General features: G+C 36.1%; 1 protein-coding gene across 8 annotated transcripts in view; it reads right to left on the reverse strand.

Moving 5' to 3' along the window:
• Positions 1 to 273: 273 nt before the first annotated feature.
• The window catches only part of ZMYM2 (zinc finger MYM-type containing 2), a 104832-nt gene continuing 86276 nt past the window's right edge, over positions 274 to 18829 (reverse strand). For all 8 annotated transcript variants that reach the window (XM_026492947.4, XM_026492948.4, XM_057309800.1 and 5 more), the window contains 4 exons: positions 4107 to 4221; positions 2971 to 3222; positions 2581 to 2701; positions 274 to 1148 (listed from right to left, as the gene is read on the reverse strand). In XM_026492947.4, the coding sequence (XP_026348732.2) occupies positions 956 to 1148; positions 2581 to 2701; positions 2971 to 3222; positions 4107 to 4221 (681 nt within the window). In that variant the 3' untranslated portion in view covers positions 274 to 955. The remainder of the gene's footprint in view (positions 1149 to 2580; positions 2702 to 2970; positions 3223 to 4106; positions 4222 to 18829) is intronic.

Here is an 18829-nt window from a genome sequence, read left to right on the forward strand (position 1 = left end):
TTGCAACATGATCTGTATCTTTAAGGGGGGGGAAGAAAAATCAAACTTCTATAAATGAATGGGATTTTGAATACTTATGGTTGGCATAGAAAACAGAATTCTGTACTTTCACTGGACACTTTTATAAAGAAAATGTCTCAGTGATCATGTTTTCAACATCATTCTTCATATATATATATACATATACATATATACATACATATATATACATATATTATTATTATTATTATTATTATTATTATTATTGACTGGGATGATGCAGAAAGCCACAAATGAGAAAATGACACTAAGGTTTTAATAAGGGGAAGAAAAAGTTGTTTTCACCAGTATAGATTCACATTACAGTACACCAATATTGACAGCATTCTCTTGTCTATTTTTGGTACAGAAGATGGTATCTCTCTACATAACCTTGTAAGGCTTCAGTAACTGAAATGTAAAACAAAACAAACAAAACCCCCAAAAAACAAAACAAAAAACCCAGCCTATTAGTTTACAGTTTATTTTAAAAATTTGAAAGACACTGCAAGTTCTAAACTTTTAGTAGTGCTACCCATACACAACCATCTGGTCAAGAACCCAGTAAAATTGCCTCCTTTCAAGGAAGCCTTGCAACAGTAGAGTTGTGCAATATGGATGTTTCTTACTACAAGAAAAAATTATACATGGCACATTCTCATTCGTATTTTGTAATGTAAAAAGTTACAAACATACCTAATCAAATAAATAATAATAAAAAAAGAATCTGAATGTATTTGTTAAGTATCCTAAAACCACTACATAGAATAATGGCAACTTTCACTCACAGATTATTTACATGGTAATACCCAGTATGGGTACACTGCTACAAAACTCAAAACAGAAGGAGTAAACTTGAAATGTTTTCCATAATAAAGATCTAGCAGCATGACTATCTAATGCTGTTTTATCCCGATTGCTTCTGAAACGTTCCTTTTTAGTCTGTGTCTTCATCCAGTTCATAATTGTCTTTATCATAAATATCTTTTACTAAAAGAACCCGTACAAGCATATTTTCCAAGGTGTTTCGGTCCAGTGAAGTAGATGTGTACCAGACAGGACTATCTGTAGAACTAGAGCATTCTGGTTGCAAATAAAAAACATCCATTCTCTGATTAAGATTCTGTGGACTTTGGGAGAAAGGAGAAAGTCAATTTCATAGTATATATACAAAATTCCCCACAACTTTCTTTTCTTCTTCCAAAAATAATTCCATGACTACCAACAATATTATGTGGTCAGACCACATCTCATTACTTACATTAAATATTGTATCATTAAGGTATTTTGAATGTTAATTTCTGTGATGAAAGATTATTTTCCCACCATAATGTAAACTCTGTATTTCACTGAGTCCAAAACATCATCAATAGAAACAATATTTTAACCTGCCACTCAACAAGTAAAATGCTGCCAATTATAATTTTAAGATGTATCGATCATTACATGTACCCCAGTTTCAGAGATAGTAAAATCTGAAAAATGTGTCTTAAAATTGATGAAATATGGTAGCTCATAAAATTACCTAATAGCATTATACAATAGAAACTTTAACTTTTAAAATACCAACAAGATAATAATAAGATAGGGATTTTAATAGTTACTACCACTGGAAGGTCTGACACTGTTGCAGCCAAATAGGGCCACCCCAAACCATTGTCAGAAATATTACTATTATCCAAAGATGACACCATTGCTTTTATGAGTTCTTAAGAACTAACTGGGGGGCCCAATTATAATTTGTAAAACTTTACATAAGATAATATGTAAACTATTATCTATAGTTCAAACTAACCCTTTGAACATTGAAGAGTACATATTGCTTTATAGCAATAGACAAGCATAAAATTTATGATCTCTAAACATTTCACTGGTTTAAAATTTTTAAAATTTTCTAAAATGTCTGTTGGTATTAGATTAAGGGGGAAAAGTGGTAGTATTGTTGAAAAGTAATGTACTTTTAGAACACTATTATCTTTTAGACGTTCTTAAAGGAACATTTTTTCTTATTAAGTACTTCATTTTCATCTTCACCTATACATTCTACATTGAACATACCTTTTCACCAGGGGGGTGGGCAAGTTGTAGCTCGTCACTTGTTTGTGTCAAGTTTTATAGCACAAAACTATATACTATAAATAAATAAATTTTATATGACCATTTATTTAGTATATGGCTGCTTTCTGGCTGCAACAGCAGAATGGAGCAGCTGCAGCAGAGGCTCTATAGCCCAAAAAAGCCTAAAATATTTACTATCTGATCCTTAACAAAAACAGTTTGTGCCCAGTGCTTTATATAATCATTGGGATTGCTGTAATTTAAAAGATGACAATAATGGTAGTAATTTCATTAGTAGACAACAATTTCTTAACATATGTTTGAATCCTGAAGTATGAAGTATAAGCTGGGTATTTTATCATAATGAGACTACAAACATTAGATGTGAGAAGAGAAAGAAAAACCAGACTTTTCAGTGAAGAAAAGTCACCTCTTGGTAATGTTAAATTCAAGGCAACTAACCTATATTACCATTTAAAAAAATTAAATATCATTAACACCTACCTTTTAGATAAGTAGCATTCAAACATTTTCACAGGACATCTAGAAGGATTGGCTGTATTTTCAATTTGTTCAAATACTGGCTCATCATCTTCATGTTTTCTTTTTCCAGTAGTAATTTTATCTTAAAAAATAAAAATCACATAAACGTCTTAAGACTAATCTTGAAGAAAGAGCATTATTCACTCCTAGTATCTATTGTAACAAATATGTGGCTTCTGGTAATTCACAATTTTTCAAATAAAATGCACTAAGATGTTTTAAGAAGATATAAGTTATTTTATGAAAATGGCAGTCCTTAGATTCTTAACAAGTGACCCAATGTAGTCTTTACTAAGGCAAAGTTTGGTTATCCCTGCCACAGATGATCCAAAAATAAAAATGTCACCCTACCTTCATTATCTGTTCCACATAAGGAAGACACTTGGTATCGAAGACATGCTTTGTTTTCCATTGTTAAAGGATTTTTTTTCCATTGCCTAAATACAGTGCCAAAGGAAAGTCTTAAGTGTTGTTCCACTGTTTTCAGGCCAAAATACTTAGTGTTAAAGTAGAACAGGGTATTCAGAAGAGCTACTGGAGAGTGTGATCCTAGTTGTTTTATCCTCCAGAGATAATCTTCTTCAACTCGAGAAAATATTGACCCTTAAATAGAGAGAAATATTTTTAAAGAATTACAATAAATAAAACAATTTTCACTTAACCATCTAGAAAAAAATAAAGTTAATTCAAGAACAAACCTATTTCAATTCTCCATTCACACCAGGTTAAAACTGGAATGAATTTCAGAATTACCTATGTAGCTCTTTAAGAAAAGAGGCTAGGGAACACACCAGACTATGAAACTAGCATCTCTGGAGTAAGGGACTAGATGTTTGCCTCTGTTCTTCTGTAGGACAAGCAAACAGTGGTCAGAAAGGAATTTAAATCTGCAGAATTCCTGAAAAAAATTGGCGATTTTGATTCACAAACACATTTTCTTCACACATCTAGAACAGATTTCTTAGAGAAATTTACATCACAATATCCCCTGGAGGGCTTAAGAAACAAACATCCAGTGTCTTACTCCAGAGAAAGTTGGTCACATTTACTACAAATTTCTTCATAAACAGTAGTCATCAACTACATTCATTTCTAATTCAATAAGATGAACAGATGAGTTCATGAATAAGTACACTGAAAAATATGCTAATTTAATTATTTCCTAATTATTTTTAATATACTATTTTTAAAAATAAAAATCCCAGTAGCAAGTTAGCAACACTTTTATTTACAAGGCATTACCCGGGCACCTGGGTGGCTCAGTTGGTTAAGCATCTGACTCTTGATTTCAGCTCAGGTCATGATCTCATGAGGGGTCATGAGATGGAGTCCTGCATCAGGCTCCACACTCCGCGGGAGAGTCTGCTTGAGATTCTCTTTCCCTCTCCCTCCCTCCCAACGCCCTCCCCCCACATGTCCGCACACTCTCTCTAAAACAAATTAATAAATCTTTTTAAAAAATAAGATAAAAAATAAAAGAGCATTACCATCTGGAAGTATGCTGGGTTGCCAACTTCGGAGTATTTTATTCAATTCTTGCTCAAATGTTTGGTATCCCGGATCAATAAATATGTTGTCTTTTCGATTACTACCACACAAGTACTGCAATAAAAAAAAAAGTTTCTTGAAGGAAAATAAGCTAATTATAGGTAGTGAACATATTACTTATATTCTGTATGTCTTAAGAAAGAAAGAAATCTTATGTTTACAATAAATATGCACACTAATACAACATGGGAGATTACTGGCTTTATCCATATTATCTAGAAATCATAAACAATCCAAGTTACCAATTACTCTGTTGCCTAAAAAACTCAAAGCTGAAACACACCCCCAAGAATCCAGAATGTAAGAACTGGGAGAATTCTTCAGTCTGTCAGATAAATAACAGAATATCTGGCCCCAATGTTAATTATATAGCACATGGAGAAAACAAAATTAGACTTTCCAGTAAGAGTAACTAAATTATTAATGATTAAAGAAAAATTCTGAATGGTACAGATGGGATGAAATGTTACTCTGCAGCTGTCTGAGGATCTCTTCTAGCACTCTTTGTTAGGTGAACACTTGTTTACTTATTGCCTCTCTTTGTTAAACTCCTGTGAGTCATACGAATTTATGACTCTAATAACTTACTATGACAAACCTTAACAGTGAGGGTTGTTAAAGAATGATTTAAACACTAAAGTTTGCAAAGTCCATCTCCAATGTAATCTAAAAATAAAATAATGCAAAAGCGAAATATATCACAATAAAGCACAAAGAATGGGAGGCAGGAATTGGGAAATTTATACTATTGTAAGGTTCATGCATTATACATAAAGAGGTACAATAATTTTTGAGGGTAGATAATGAACTGAAGATGCATATTATAAACCCTAGGGCAACCACTACAAAAAAACTTAAGAGGCATAAATAAACCAATAGTGGAGATAAAACAGAATCATAGAAAAATAACTAATTCAAAAGAAAGCAGAGAAAGAAAAACGAAACAAAACACAAAAGCCCACACAGAACAGATACAACAAATACAAAACAACCAGGAGGACAGATTTTCATCCAATGTTAGCTGTGACTACATTGAGTATAAAAGGTCTTGGAATCAAGCCCCATGGAGGGGCTCCCTGCTCAGTAGGAAGTCTGCTTCTTCCTCTGCCTCTGCACCCCACCCACACTTGAGTTAGCATGCACACACGCGCACTCTCTCTAATAAAATCTTTAAATTAAAAAAATGTTTTAAAGATTCTCTTAATTATGTGTGTCTGTATACACACATAATTATACACACACACATATATACCATGTACTAATCTAAAATCAGACTAGCATATCATTCATCTGAACTGATCTAACATTAGTCCTACTAGTCAGAAGGAAGATTAGCCAGCATAATTTCAAAATGGCAGAACAAAAATTCCTAACTAATGCCTTTCAAATAGGATGCAAACCAAGTGCCTGGCAATCAATGAAGTAACAATGTCAGACCTCTCCCCTGCTTTTGGGTTAGTCAGCAGGAATTCTACCATTTCCTAATCTGGAAACTCTCAATGTTATGATTGTAGCATTAACTGGTTAAAATACAGTCTCACAATTCAACCTATTTAATGGGATTATAGGGTTTTTTTAGTTTTATTGTTGTTGTTTTTTAAGTAGGCTCCACGCCTAGCAGAGAACTCAACTCGGGGCTTGAACTCACCAGCCTGAGATCAAGACCTGAGATCAAGAGTTGTACACTTAACGAACTGAGCCACCCAGGCACCCCTACAAATAGTTTAAGTACGGTTCCTAGATAGTTTTTAAAATGTAAATTTAGTGCACCTTATATAAAACAATCACAGAAGTGAAATCCCCATGTTTGGAACAGCAATTTACATCTTTCATTCTTAACATAAAGCAGCATATGTAATTTTTAAAAAATGAGGGAAGTGATCCTGAAATAATTTTCAGCTATAAGTCAAGCAACAAGGGGAAAGCACTTTCTACGTACATTCAGAACTTTAACAATAACAAGCCAAAATTTAGGTTCTCAACTTAGCTCTACTACAAGTACCTCCTAAATGATGTGCCAATACTCAGTCCTTCTAAAGAGGCTTCTTTGGCAATCCCTGATGACTTAAGAGATCTGCTGCTCTTACTGTTACAGAAGGAATACGCTTTAAGAGTCACTGCTGTAGTATGCAAAACAATACTATATTATGGTTGTTTTTTCCATTAAAGACAGTCCCCATTTACAAATACTGAATGTACACAATTTATGAACACTTAATCACCAAAGCCCAATAACTTCTGGTTTTCAAAAGCAAAGGAGAAGCCGCCAAAGACAGCAGCACCTTCTAGAAAGGAACCCTTCAGAAAACGCCCTGTTGGGCCAGGCCTGTCTGAAGATTAGCAATCTTAATTAAAAATTATCTTCACAGGGGGCATTTGGGTGGCTGTCAGTTAAGCGTCCAACTCTTGATTTTGGCTCAGGTCATGATCTCAGGGTCCTGAGACCGAGTGTTACATTGGGCTCTGCCCTCAGTGGAGAGTCTGCTTGAGATTCTCTCTCTACCTCTCTCTCTATCCCTCCCCCTACACTCACACACATGCACACTCTCTCTAAAATAAATAAATCTTTTAAAACAAACCCAAAAAGCACAATGTAAACATAATTCATCATTAATTTAGCTACAAATCAGCAGCTCGGGTATTTCAATAACATTATGCCAACCCTCAGCTGCAAGAAAAAATATCTCCAAGAAAAAAATATTGAGTATGATCTTTAAAAATGCTTAAAATCTTTTCATGTTTCACCTTGGATAAAAGATGAAGTCTAGACAATTTATCAATGAATACAGGCCCTTTGCTATGACTCTTACCTACTTCATACCCCACCCCACCCCCAAAGCTCTCTACACTCCTAGTCTACATTCTAGCCATGCCAAGTAGTTTCTGGAAAACTGTACCCGGTATGTATTTTTCTCTCTTCTTGGAATGCCATTGTTCTTCCTTCATCCTTCCTGCCTAGAATTTCTACATCTATTTCAAAGCTCAGTTTAAAGGTCTTCACCAGTGTTCTATTTTCTCAGATTACATCCTTAGAATCAATTAGTCCCACTTCTGTGCCACCAACATACCATACCATGAGAACAACATTGTTTAAATACCACTTGTTTATGTATTTCAAATCCTTGAGCAGAGTATATTACGGCTTTTAAGTCAAACTGCTTACCAGATTCAAAATGCATCAGCTATGTAACCTCAGGTGAGCTACTTAACTTTCCTTCATCACCAAAAAAATGGTGAGAATAACAATAAGGTTGCTGAGAGGATTAAATGACACGTCAAGCAGTTAACACAGTGCATAGAAAGCAGTAAATAGTCAAAAAAAGTAATCTCCAATATCTACTCCAATGTTCAGCATACAATAAGCACTTAACTAATATTTCCTGAAGAAACCAATGAAATAAGGATTAGCAAAACTCTGAATGTGTTACACCACTGCTATGAAAAATAAGGCAAATTCTTAAGGCCCTTTGAATCCAAGAAAGATTAAATATGTTTTAAAATGTTGTATGTATTTTAACAGAATTTAACTAACAAAAAAACCCATTTATACTGAACTCAAATTAACAAGATATAAGTGCATTTACTGTATTTTTTAATTGAGTAACTGGAGTTCTAACTCTTCTTTAAAAAAGAAAAAAAATTATAACCCCTCCAGATAAGAAATCTAGGAAAAACTTTTAGAAAATAACAATCTAGAATAAACAAGGAATTCTCACAAATGGAAAGAGATTAAACAAGCCAACAGATAAGGGGGAAATTCACATAAAAGCAAATTCAAATGGCCAATATAAAAAGATCCTCAATCCTTTTGGAAAGCAATCTAGTGATATCTTTTAAAGTAAAAAATATGCTTTTCTTATGATCCAATAATAATACCCTTTCAGAAATCTTATCTCATAGAAATAGAAGCACCAGTTCTTTAGGATAATTATGTAAGATTTGGGGAAGAAGGAGAAGGAAGATATACACTGTTTATCTACAATAGCAAAATTTTAGGAAACAAAGGGAATGCTCATCATTGTTGAAATGACTAAATTATATGTGGTATGAAATATAATATAGTTAAGCCTGTTCAGCTGACTTAGAGGGACTGCCACAATGTACTGGGAAATAGCGGGAAGGAAACTATAGTACAAAAGTGATTAATATGGTTCCACGTTCTCAGGTGACAAACTACTGTATCTTTTGCCATGTTCATAAAAAAACACAGAGAAGCATATACATCTAGCTAACTGTGATGAGGTGGGGAGGATTCAGGAAAAGAGTATCCATAATTCCACTGACAATACATTTGATGTGAGGGGCATGTATTCACATGTGTGAAGACAGTGGATGAAAGAACAATCATGATTGTGGGATTTCATACAATTTTCTTTTTTTAACAATAATCATTACTCCTTATTCTATCTAAGGGGAAAATCAGCTATTATATTTGTGAGGGAGGAAAAAAAATGCTATGCTCCCCTTTCATACAGTACCCACTTAAACATCCATAATTACATTTAACTTCTCAATATACAATACAGAAGTGGCTACATACCTACCTATGTATATTCATAAGACTTAGTCCTCACAAATAAAGATGTTATTCCTTCTCTAAACATGATCTAAGAAAATCATACTTCTTCAACATTATCTTATTTTTATTGTCAGATGTGAACAAAATCAGTAAATGCAACAGATAAATACACACACCCTTCCAAAAATAGCTTCTATTTCTGTACACATCCTTGAAGTAACAATAAACAGCAATGATTTCCAGAAAGGGTATTATAGATAGCTTATCTTTACAGAGTTTTAGGATTATTTTTAAAGCTGCTAATAAATACCATACAGTCTTTTACAAAATTAAATCAAGTCTGTGAAAATATGTCTAATGATGAGAATAAGGAAAAAAATAAATAAAAAATTTCAATTATGTTTAAAAAAATGAGAAAAATCTATCATCTTAACCATTTTTAAAGTGAAGGGTTCAGCAGTTAAAAATTATTTTGAGGAATCATTTTTTAGTACATAAAGAACCTGTTTAAAACAGGAGGAAATTCTTACACATGCTACAAAATGGATAAACTTTGAGGACATTATACAATAAACCAGTCACAAAAAGAGAAATACTGTGTGATTCACTTATACAAGATACCTAGAGTAGTCAAACTTACAGAGACAGAAAACAGAATGGTGGTCGCCAGGGGCTGAGAGAGGGGAGAAAGAGGAGTTATTGTCTAATGGGTAAAAAGTTTCAGTTTTGCAGGATGAAGAGTTATCAGGATGGACGTGGTAATGTTTGCACAGAATTACAAATGTACTTAATACCACTGACTTGTACACTTAGAAACAATTAAGATAGTTAAGTTTTATATTTATCTTATCACAATAAAAAAATTGGAAAAAAAACCAACTTAAAGACATACTTTATAATCATTCATTATGCAATCCATTTAGCTCTAAAACCTCTAACAGTAGTTGGAGTTCTAATATTTACATAATCCATTCAATAAGAAGCAATTCAGAGATTCAACTTCCTGTATAGGGTTATAAGGAAGCCAGACAACTCTCTTTACTTTAAGGAAGGAATAATACCAATTCCCACAAATGAAAACAGGAGGAAGGCACACTTCCCAATTCATGTAATGAGTCCAGTGGTATTATCCCAATACCAAAGCCAGGGAAAGACATGGACTAGTATCCTCCATGAACATCTGCAAAGCCATTAACCGTAAATTAGCAAGTCTAATCAGCAATATAAAAAGGATGCTATATCATTATCAAATGGAGTCTCTCAGAAATTTGAGGTTGATTTAATATCTGAAAACTGATATGCCATCATTAATAGAATAAAGGAGAAAAACCATATGATTGTCTCAGTAGATGCAGAAAAAGCAGCTGACAAAATTCAGTAACCATTTATGATAAAAAGTCTCAGCACTATTAACTAACTAGAACTTAAATAAAAATCTGGAAGAAAAAGAAAGGCAGGGGGAGAACCCCTCAGCAACAAAATAAAAACCTAAGAAAAAATTTCAGCCAGTTAGGAACAGAAGAGAACTTCCTTGACTTGGTAACAGGAAACTACAAAAAACCTACAGGCAACATCACACTTAATGGTGGAGGACCTTCTCCCAAGAATTAGAAACAAGGTAAGGGTTTCTACTCTCATCACTTGCATTTAAATGTTGGGAGGAGGGAGGAGGCCTGAGATCCCTAACCAACGTAATAAAGAAAAAGAAGCCATGCAGATAAGAAAGAAAGACATAAAACTGTCTTTATTCATAGACAATATGATTATATCTGTAGAAGTTTCTCAGGAAAAAAAAAAGCATGTACTAGAACTAACAGTGAACTGGTATATAGAGAATATAAGATGAATATACAAAAATCAATTGTATTTCTACATGCAAGTTATGTCAGAGGAAACAACTAACAGAGGAAAGACTATTTGACTTTAGGGAGGTGAACTAAGTGGACTAGAGATGGGTAGGACAGAGGATCCCCCCCCCCATTTTGTTGTCTTTTATTACACTGTAATTTAAAGTTATATTATCTGATACTGGTTTTTTAAGCTAAAGTTCTAGCAGAAACCATTTTTAAATGAAATTTTATACAGAACCCCAAAACATACCAAAAAGCACAGTTGGATTAAAACACGAATAAAAAGGAGGAGTTCAGATGGAGAAGTAGGGGGCCCCTGGGCTTTCCTCATCTCTCGAACACAGCTCTATTGAGGTCAGATCACTTGGAACACCCAGGAAATCAATCTGAAGATTGGAAGAAGGATCTCCATGGTTGGAGGGAGACAGCATGGCAAGGTATGTGGAAGTAAACTGGGGGAGAGGAAAGTTGCCATGCCCCGGAGGGAAGGGAACCCTTTCCTTAGGGAGAGAAAAGGGAGAGAGGGAGAGAGAAGTTGAGAGAGTGTGGCATAGGGTTCACACAAGAAAACCTCTCAGACCACAGACAGGGGAACCCGGGAAACTGAGTGATGCAGGTTTTTTGCAAACAGTGAATGGAGCTCAAGCTCTGAGGTTTTGGAAGTGCGCTCCTGGAGAAAAGAAAGGTTCTGGCCCAGGAACTTTGTTTTGCGCACAAAGCAGTGTAGGGATCTCCTGCTGCATTGGGAGAGATGGTTCCCCTTTGTGGAGTACATTTGGAAGAGGGTTTATTGCCTCTCCAAGGACAAAAGACCTTGCAGGTGCCAGCAAACAGCCCTTCACTGGCAGGGGACAAAGGTGCTCACAGAGGGTGGGTAACCTGGTTGCTGCTTTTCATGGTGACACACCATAGATTCCACACACTATGTAGGTAGGGGACTGTTTTTCTGGGACAAAGGGCACTAGTCAGAGCACACTGAGGCTTTAATCTGGAGGAGGGAGCAAAACTGAGCAATACCGGCTCCTTTAAGATTTGGAGTTTTGGGGATGCCTGGGTGACTCAGCCCATTAAGCATCTGCCTTTGGCTCAGGTCATGATCCCTGGGTCCTAGGATCAAGTCCTGCATGGGCTCATTATTCAGCGGGGAGCCTGCCTCTCCCTCTGCCTGCTGCTCCCCCTGCATGTTCTCTCTCTCTCCCTGACAAATAAATAAAATCTTAAAAAAGAAAAAAAAAAAGATTTGGAGTTTTGAATTCCAGCCACATGCCAAAGATAAAAAGCAAGAGAACTGGGCACCAGATTCACTGAGGGCCCTCACTTTTCTGTGAAGGCTTCTTGAACAGCAGGGGGTGTGAGATCCCCTGTCTGGGGGCAAGAGAGTGGGGTGGCATCATTTTAGCCTCCCTACCAACATGTTCAGACTTCAGAGAGCAACACAGTGGAGGTGGGAGCCACTTACATCAAACCCTGCCCCCGTGTGCCCAGCACATACTTTTTTAATGGGGCAAGACTAACTCCAAGCCAGCACAGCAGGGATCTCTCCCAGAAGAGCAACACAGGCAGCACACCACATGCACCAAGTCTACTGATCATATACTGCTTCAAAGTGTCCCCTTCAGGGGCGCCTGGGTGGCTCAGTCGTTAAGAGTCTGCCTTCGGCTCAGGATGTGATCCCAGAGTTCTGGGATCGAGCCCCACATCAGGCTTCTCCGCTGAGAGCCTGCTTCTTCCTCTCCCACTCCCCCTGCTTGTGTTCCCTCTCTCGCTGGCTGTCTCTCTCTCTCTGTCAAATAAATAAATAAATCTTTAAAAAATAAAACAACAACAACAACCACAATAACAACAAGTGTCCCCTTCAGTTGTGGTGGAAATAGGACCAGGCTGTATTTTTCCCCCCACTGGAATCAGGCTAATAGATTTTTGCCTGTTACTTTGTTTTTTCATTTCCTTTTCCCTCTTTTTTTTGAATCAGGTATCTTTTTTCTTCTCTTTTTATTTTTTTCCTTTCTTTTTCTTTGAAATCAGGCTTACAGTAAATTTTTTTTGATTGTTGGTTTTTTTCGTTCCTTTTCCTTTTCTCTTTTATGTGGAGCAGGCTTTTCTGTTTTTTCCCCCTTTTTTCCCTTTCTCTTTCTATCCTTTTTTCCATGCTTTTTTCAACAAACAAATCAAAGCACACCTAGATAAAGGTCCAAACACTCCCCACCGGAAGAAAGGAGGAAATCTGCAGAGGACTGACCAGTGGGAAAGAGTAACCAAAATCCAACAGCAGAGTGCACACACCATACCCAGAAACACTTCCCAAAGTACGAGGCCCTGGACAGTATATGACCTCTTTTTAATATAGCATTACTCTCAGATGCAGGAGACATAACAAGCTTTCAGAACACACAAAAGATAGAAACTTAGCCAAAATGACAAGACGGAGGAATTCTCCACAAAAGAAAGATCAGGAAGATGTCACAGGCAGGGACGTGCTCAAAACAGATATAAGCAATATATCTCAACAAGAATTTAGATCAACAGTCATAAGAGTATTAGCTGGACTCGAAAAAAACCATAGAAAACACCAGAGAAACCATGGCTTCAGAGATAAAAGACCTAAAAGCTAGCCAGACCAAAATTAAAAAAAAAAAAAAATGCTATTAACTGCGATGCAAATTGACTGGATATAATCACAATGTAGACTGAAGGAGCAGAGGAGAGAATAGGACAGAAGAGGTGATACAGAAGATAAAATTATGGAAAATAATGAAGCTGAAAAGACGAGGGAAAGAAAACTATTAGATCACGGAAGTAAACTTGGGGACTCCAATAAGTGAAATAATACACATATCATAGGAGTCCCAGAGAAGAGCAGGAAAAAGGGGCAGAAGGTTTATTTGAACAAATTATACCTGAGAACTTCCCTAATCTGGAGAAGGAAATAGGCATTCAAGTCCAAGAGGCACAAAGAACTCCCCTCAAACTCAACAAAAACAAGTCAACATCACGACATACCACTGTGAAACTTATAAAGATAAATATAGAAGTCTGAACGCAGCTAGGGAAAAAAGATCCTTAACCTATAAAGGAAGATACATAAGGCTAGAGCAGGCCTGTCCAGAGAGACCTAGCCCGCCAGAAAGCAGTGGCATGATATATTCAACCTGCTAAATGGGAAAAACATGCAGCCGAGAATACTCTATCCAGCAAGGCCGACATTCAGAATAGAAGGAGAGATAAAGGGTTTCCAAGACAAAAACTAAAGGGGTTTGTGACCACTAAACCAGCTCTGCAAGAAATATTAAAGGGGAACTTTTGAGTGGGAAAGAGAAACCAAAAGTAACAAAGACTAGAAAGGAAAGAGTCAATCTACAGGAACAGGGACTTCACAGGTGATACAACGGCACTAAATTTGTATCTTTTGATAATTAATCTGAATGTAAATGGAATAAATGCTCCTATCAAAAGACACAGGGCATCAGAATGGATTAAAAAACAAGACACATCTCTTGTAAGCATAAAAGAAAATCATTTTAGACCCAAAGACACCTCCAGATTGAAAGTGAGGGGCCAGAGAACCAATTATCATGCCAATGAACATCAAAAGAAAGCTGGAGTGGCTATCCCTATATATCAGACAAACTAGATTTTAAACCAAAGACTGTAATAAGAGATTAAGAAAGACACTATAGCATAATAAAGGGGTTTACCCCACAAGAAGATCTAACAATTGTATATATGTATGCCCCCAACTTGGGAGCAGCTGAATATATAAACCAATTAATAACAAAATAAAGAAACGCATTGAAAATAACACAATAACAGTAGGAGACTTTAACACCCCACTCACAGCAATGGACAGATAATCTAAGCAGATCAATAGGGAAACAAGGGCTTTAAATGACTAAATGGACCAGATGCACTTAACAGATATATTCGGAACATTTCATCCTAAAGCAGCAGAATACACATTATTTTTGAGTGCACATGCAACATTCTCCAGAACAGATCACATACTGGGTCACAAATCAGGTCTCAACTGGTACAAAAGACTGAGATCATACCACGTATATTTTCAGAACACAATGCTATAAAACTTGAAGTCAACCACAGGACAAAATTTGGAAAAACCACATATACATCAAAGTTAAAAAACTTCCTACTAAAGAATGAATGGGTCAACCAGAAAATTAATGAAAATTAAAAAAAAAAAAAATTGAAGCAAATGAAACTGAAAACATCACAGTCCAAAACCTTTGGGATGCAGCAAAGGCAGTCCTAAGAGGGAAGTACACAGCAATACAGGCCTTCCTCAAGAAGTAAGAAAAGTCTCATATATACAACCTAACCTGACACCTAAAAGAGCTGGAAAAAGAACAGCAAATAAAACCTAAATCCAGCAGAAGGGAAATAATAAAGAGGAGAGCAGAAATAAGATAATTAAAAGAAGAGTAGAACAGATGAACGAAACTGGGAACTGGTTCTTTGAAAGAATTTAAAAAGTTGATAAATCCCTAACCAGACTTACCAAAAAGAAAAAGAAAGGACCCAAATGAATACAATCATAAGTGAAAGAAAAAAGCTCACAACCAATACCACAGAAACACAAAAAATTATAAGGGAATACTAAGAGCAGTTATATACCAACAAATTAGGCAATCTGGAAGAAATAGATAAATTCCTAGAAACATATAAACTACCAAAACTGAAATAGGAAGAAACAGAAAATCTGAACAGAACCATAACCAGCAAAGAATTAGAATCAGTAATTAAAAATCTCCCAATCAACGATTGAAATTCTTTGTAGATTCTGGATACTAGCAGGGCCAGATGGCTTCCCAGGGGAATTCTACCAAACACTTAAGCAAGGACTAATACCTAGTTTTCTGAAACTATCTCAAAAAATAGAAATGGAAGGAAAACTTCCAAACTCATTCTATGAGGCCAGTATTACCTTGATCCCAAAACCAGATAAAGACCTCACTAAAAAGGGGAATTAGAAACCAATATCCCTGATGAACATGGATGCAAAAAGTCTCAACCAGATACTAGCTAATGGGATCCAACAGTATATTAAAAGGATTATTCACCACCACCAAGTAGGCTGCAAGGGTGGTTCAACATTCGCAAATGAATCAATGTGATATGCCACATTAATAAAAGAAAGGATAAGAACCATATGATCCTCTCAATAGATGCAGAAAAAGCATTTGACAAAATACAGCATCTTTTCTTGACAAAAATTCTCAAGAAAGTGGGGATAGATGGAAAATACCTCAACATCATGAAGGCCACACATGAAAGACTCACAGCTAATATCATCCTCAACTGGGAAAAACTGAGAGCTTTTTCCCCTGAGGTCAGGAACATGACAGGGATGTTCACTCTCAGTACTGTTATTCAACATAATACTGGAAGTCCTAGCCTCAGTAATCAGACAAGAAAAAATAAAATAAAATAAAACCCAATTAGCAAGGAAGAAGTTAAAACTTTCATTCTTCACATACAACATGATACTCTGTAGAAAATCTGAAAGACTCCACCAAAAAATCGCTAGAACTGATATAGGAATTCAGCAAAGTCACAAGATATAAAATAATGCACAGAAGTCTGTAGGATTTCTATACACCAACAATGAAGCAGCAGAAAATAAAGGAATCGATCCCATTTACAACTGCACCAAAAACCATAAAATACCTAGGTATCTAACCAAATAGGTAAAAGATCTGTACTCTGAAAACTACAGAACACTTATGAAAGAAGTTGAAGAAGACACAAAGAAATGGAAAAACATTCCACGCTTATGGATTAGAAGAACAAGTATTGTTAAAATGTCTATACTACCCAAAGCAACTACAAATTCAATGCAATCCCTATCAAAACAACACCAGCATTTTTCACAGAGCTGGAACAAACAATTCTAAAATTTACGGAGCCAGAAAAGACCCTGAATAGCCGAAGTAATGTTGAAAAAGAAAACTCAAAGCTGGAGTTCAAGCTGTACTATTAAAGCTGTAATCAGGGCCGCCTGGGTGGCTCAGTTGGTTAAGAGTCTGCTTTCAGCTCAGGCCATGATCCCAGGGATCCTGGATCAAGTCCCGCATAGGGCTCCCTGCTCAGCAGGGAGTCTGCTTCTCCCTCTCCCCTGCCCCTCCCCACTGCTCATGCTCTCTAATAAATAAATAAAATCTTTAAAAAAAATGAAACTGTCATCAGGACAGTATGGGACTGGCACAAAAATTGACTCATCAGTGGAACAGAGTAGAGAACCCAGAAATGGACCCTCAACTGTTAAAAAGACAATCTCTTCAACAAATGGTATTGGGAAAACTGGACAGCCACATGCAGAAGAATGAAACTGGACAACTTTCTTCCACCACACAAAAAATAAATTCAAAATGGATGAAAAAGCTAAATGTGAGACAGGAATCCATCAAAATCCTACAGGACAGGCAACACAGGCAGCAACGTCTCTGACATTGGCTATAGGAACTTCTTACTAGACATGTCTCAGAGGAAAAGGAAACAAAAGCAAAAATGAACTATTTGGACTTCATCAAGATAAAATGCTCTGCACAGCAAAAGAAACAATCAACAAAACTAAAAGGCAACCCACAGAATGGGAGAAGATATTTGCAAATGATGTATCAGATAAAGGGCTAGTATCCAAAATCTATAAAGAACTTATCAAACTCAACAACCAAAAAACAAATAATCCAGTCAAGAAATGGGCAGAAGACATGAACAGACATTTCTCCAAAGAAGACATACAAATGGCTGACAGACACATGAAAAAATTCTCAACATCACTCATCATCAGGGAAACACAGATGAAAACCACAATGAGATAGCACCTCACACCTCACACCTGTCAGAATGGTTAAAATGAACAACTCAGAAAACAACAGATGTTGGCAAGGATGTGGGGAAAGGGGAACCCTCTTACACTGTTGGTGGGAAAGCAAACTGGTACAGCCACTCTGGAAAACAGTATGGAGGATCCTCAAAAATTTAAAAATAGAACTACCCTACAACCCAGCAACTGCACTACTAGATATTTATACAAAGGATATAAAAATAGTGATTTGAAAGGGCACATGCACCCCAATTACTTATAGCAGCACTACCCACAATAGCCAAAATACGGATAAAGAAGATGTGGTGTGTGTGTACACACACACACACACACACACACACACACACACACACACACGATGGAATATTAGTCATCAAAAAGAATGAAATCTTGCCATTTGCAACAACGTGGATGGAACTAGAGCACATTATGCTAAGTGGAATCAGTCAGAGACAAATACCATATGATTTCACTCACATGTGGAATTTAAGAAACAAAACAGATGAACATAGGAGAAGGGAAGGAAAAATAAAATAAGATCAAAACAGAGAGGGAGACAAACAGTAAGAGACTCTTAAATATAGGAAATAAACTGAGGGTTGCTGGCAGGGAGGTACACAGGGGTATGGAGTAACTGGGTGATGGGCATTAAGGAGGAGACGGGGTTTTTTTGATGCAATGAGCACTGGATTTATATGCACCTGATGAATCACTAAATTCTATCCCTGAAACTAATACTACACTACCTGCGAACTAACCTGAGTTTTAAAAAAGTCTTAAGAGAAAAAAAGCACTAATAAGAGCCTAGAATTCAATCTCCTTCCTTCCTGCTGAGTTTATTTGGCAGAATCCTAGTATGCTCATCAACATTTTTTACAAATGATTGATCTAGACAACAGAACTATTTCTGAGATGATGATATAAACATTTTTTTTAAAAAAAGATTGCTCTACCATGTTAAGTAAGTACACACAATAAAAAGCAATGGAAACTGGATAGATAGACCTACTGTGTACTAGTCACTGACAATTATACAGGTCAATGAGTGCCTACCATATGCACAGAAAGGTGTAAGACACAGAGTAAGACCCAGATCCCCTATTTGCTCTGAAGAGGATTTATATGTAATAAATAACTTATTCTGATGCTTATTGAGATGTTTTCACCTACATCTGGCACCTGCTATTTCTACTCTTTTTTAGTACTAGGTATAATAAAAAAGGGGAAAAACATACATAGGTCTACAAACCCTGACTTAGACCCACTGTATCCAGATATGTTTTAGAATTCTTAATTTTTTGGATTTTACAGAGGAAATACAGGGCATGTATATACTTACATAATATTCCAAGAGTGGTCTAAGGAAGTACCCTATATTTGTTTAGAAACATTAACACTTCTTTTAGTGAATTACATAGTTAATAGTCTATGGATAATCAAACAGAAAGTGTA

This window comes from Ursus arctos, unplaced genomic scaffold, assembly GCF_023065955.2.
Source record: "Ursus arctos isolate Adak ecotype North America unplaced genomic scaffold, UrsArc2.0 scaffold_10, whole genome shotgun sequence".
Taxonomy (NCBI): Eukaryota; Metazoa; Chordata; class Mammalia; order Carnivora; family Ursidae; genus Ursus; species Ursus arctos.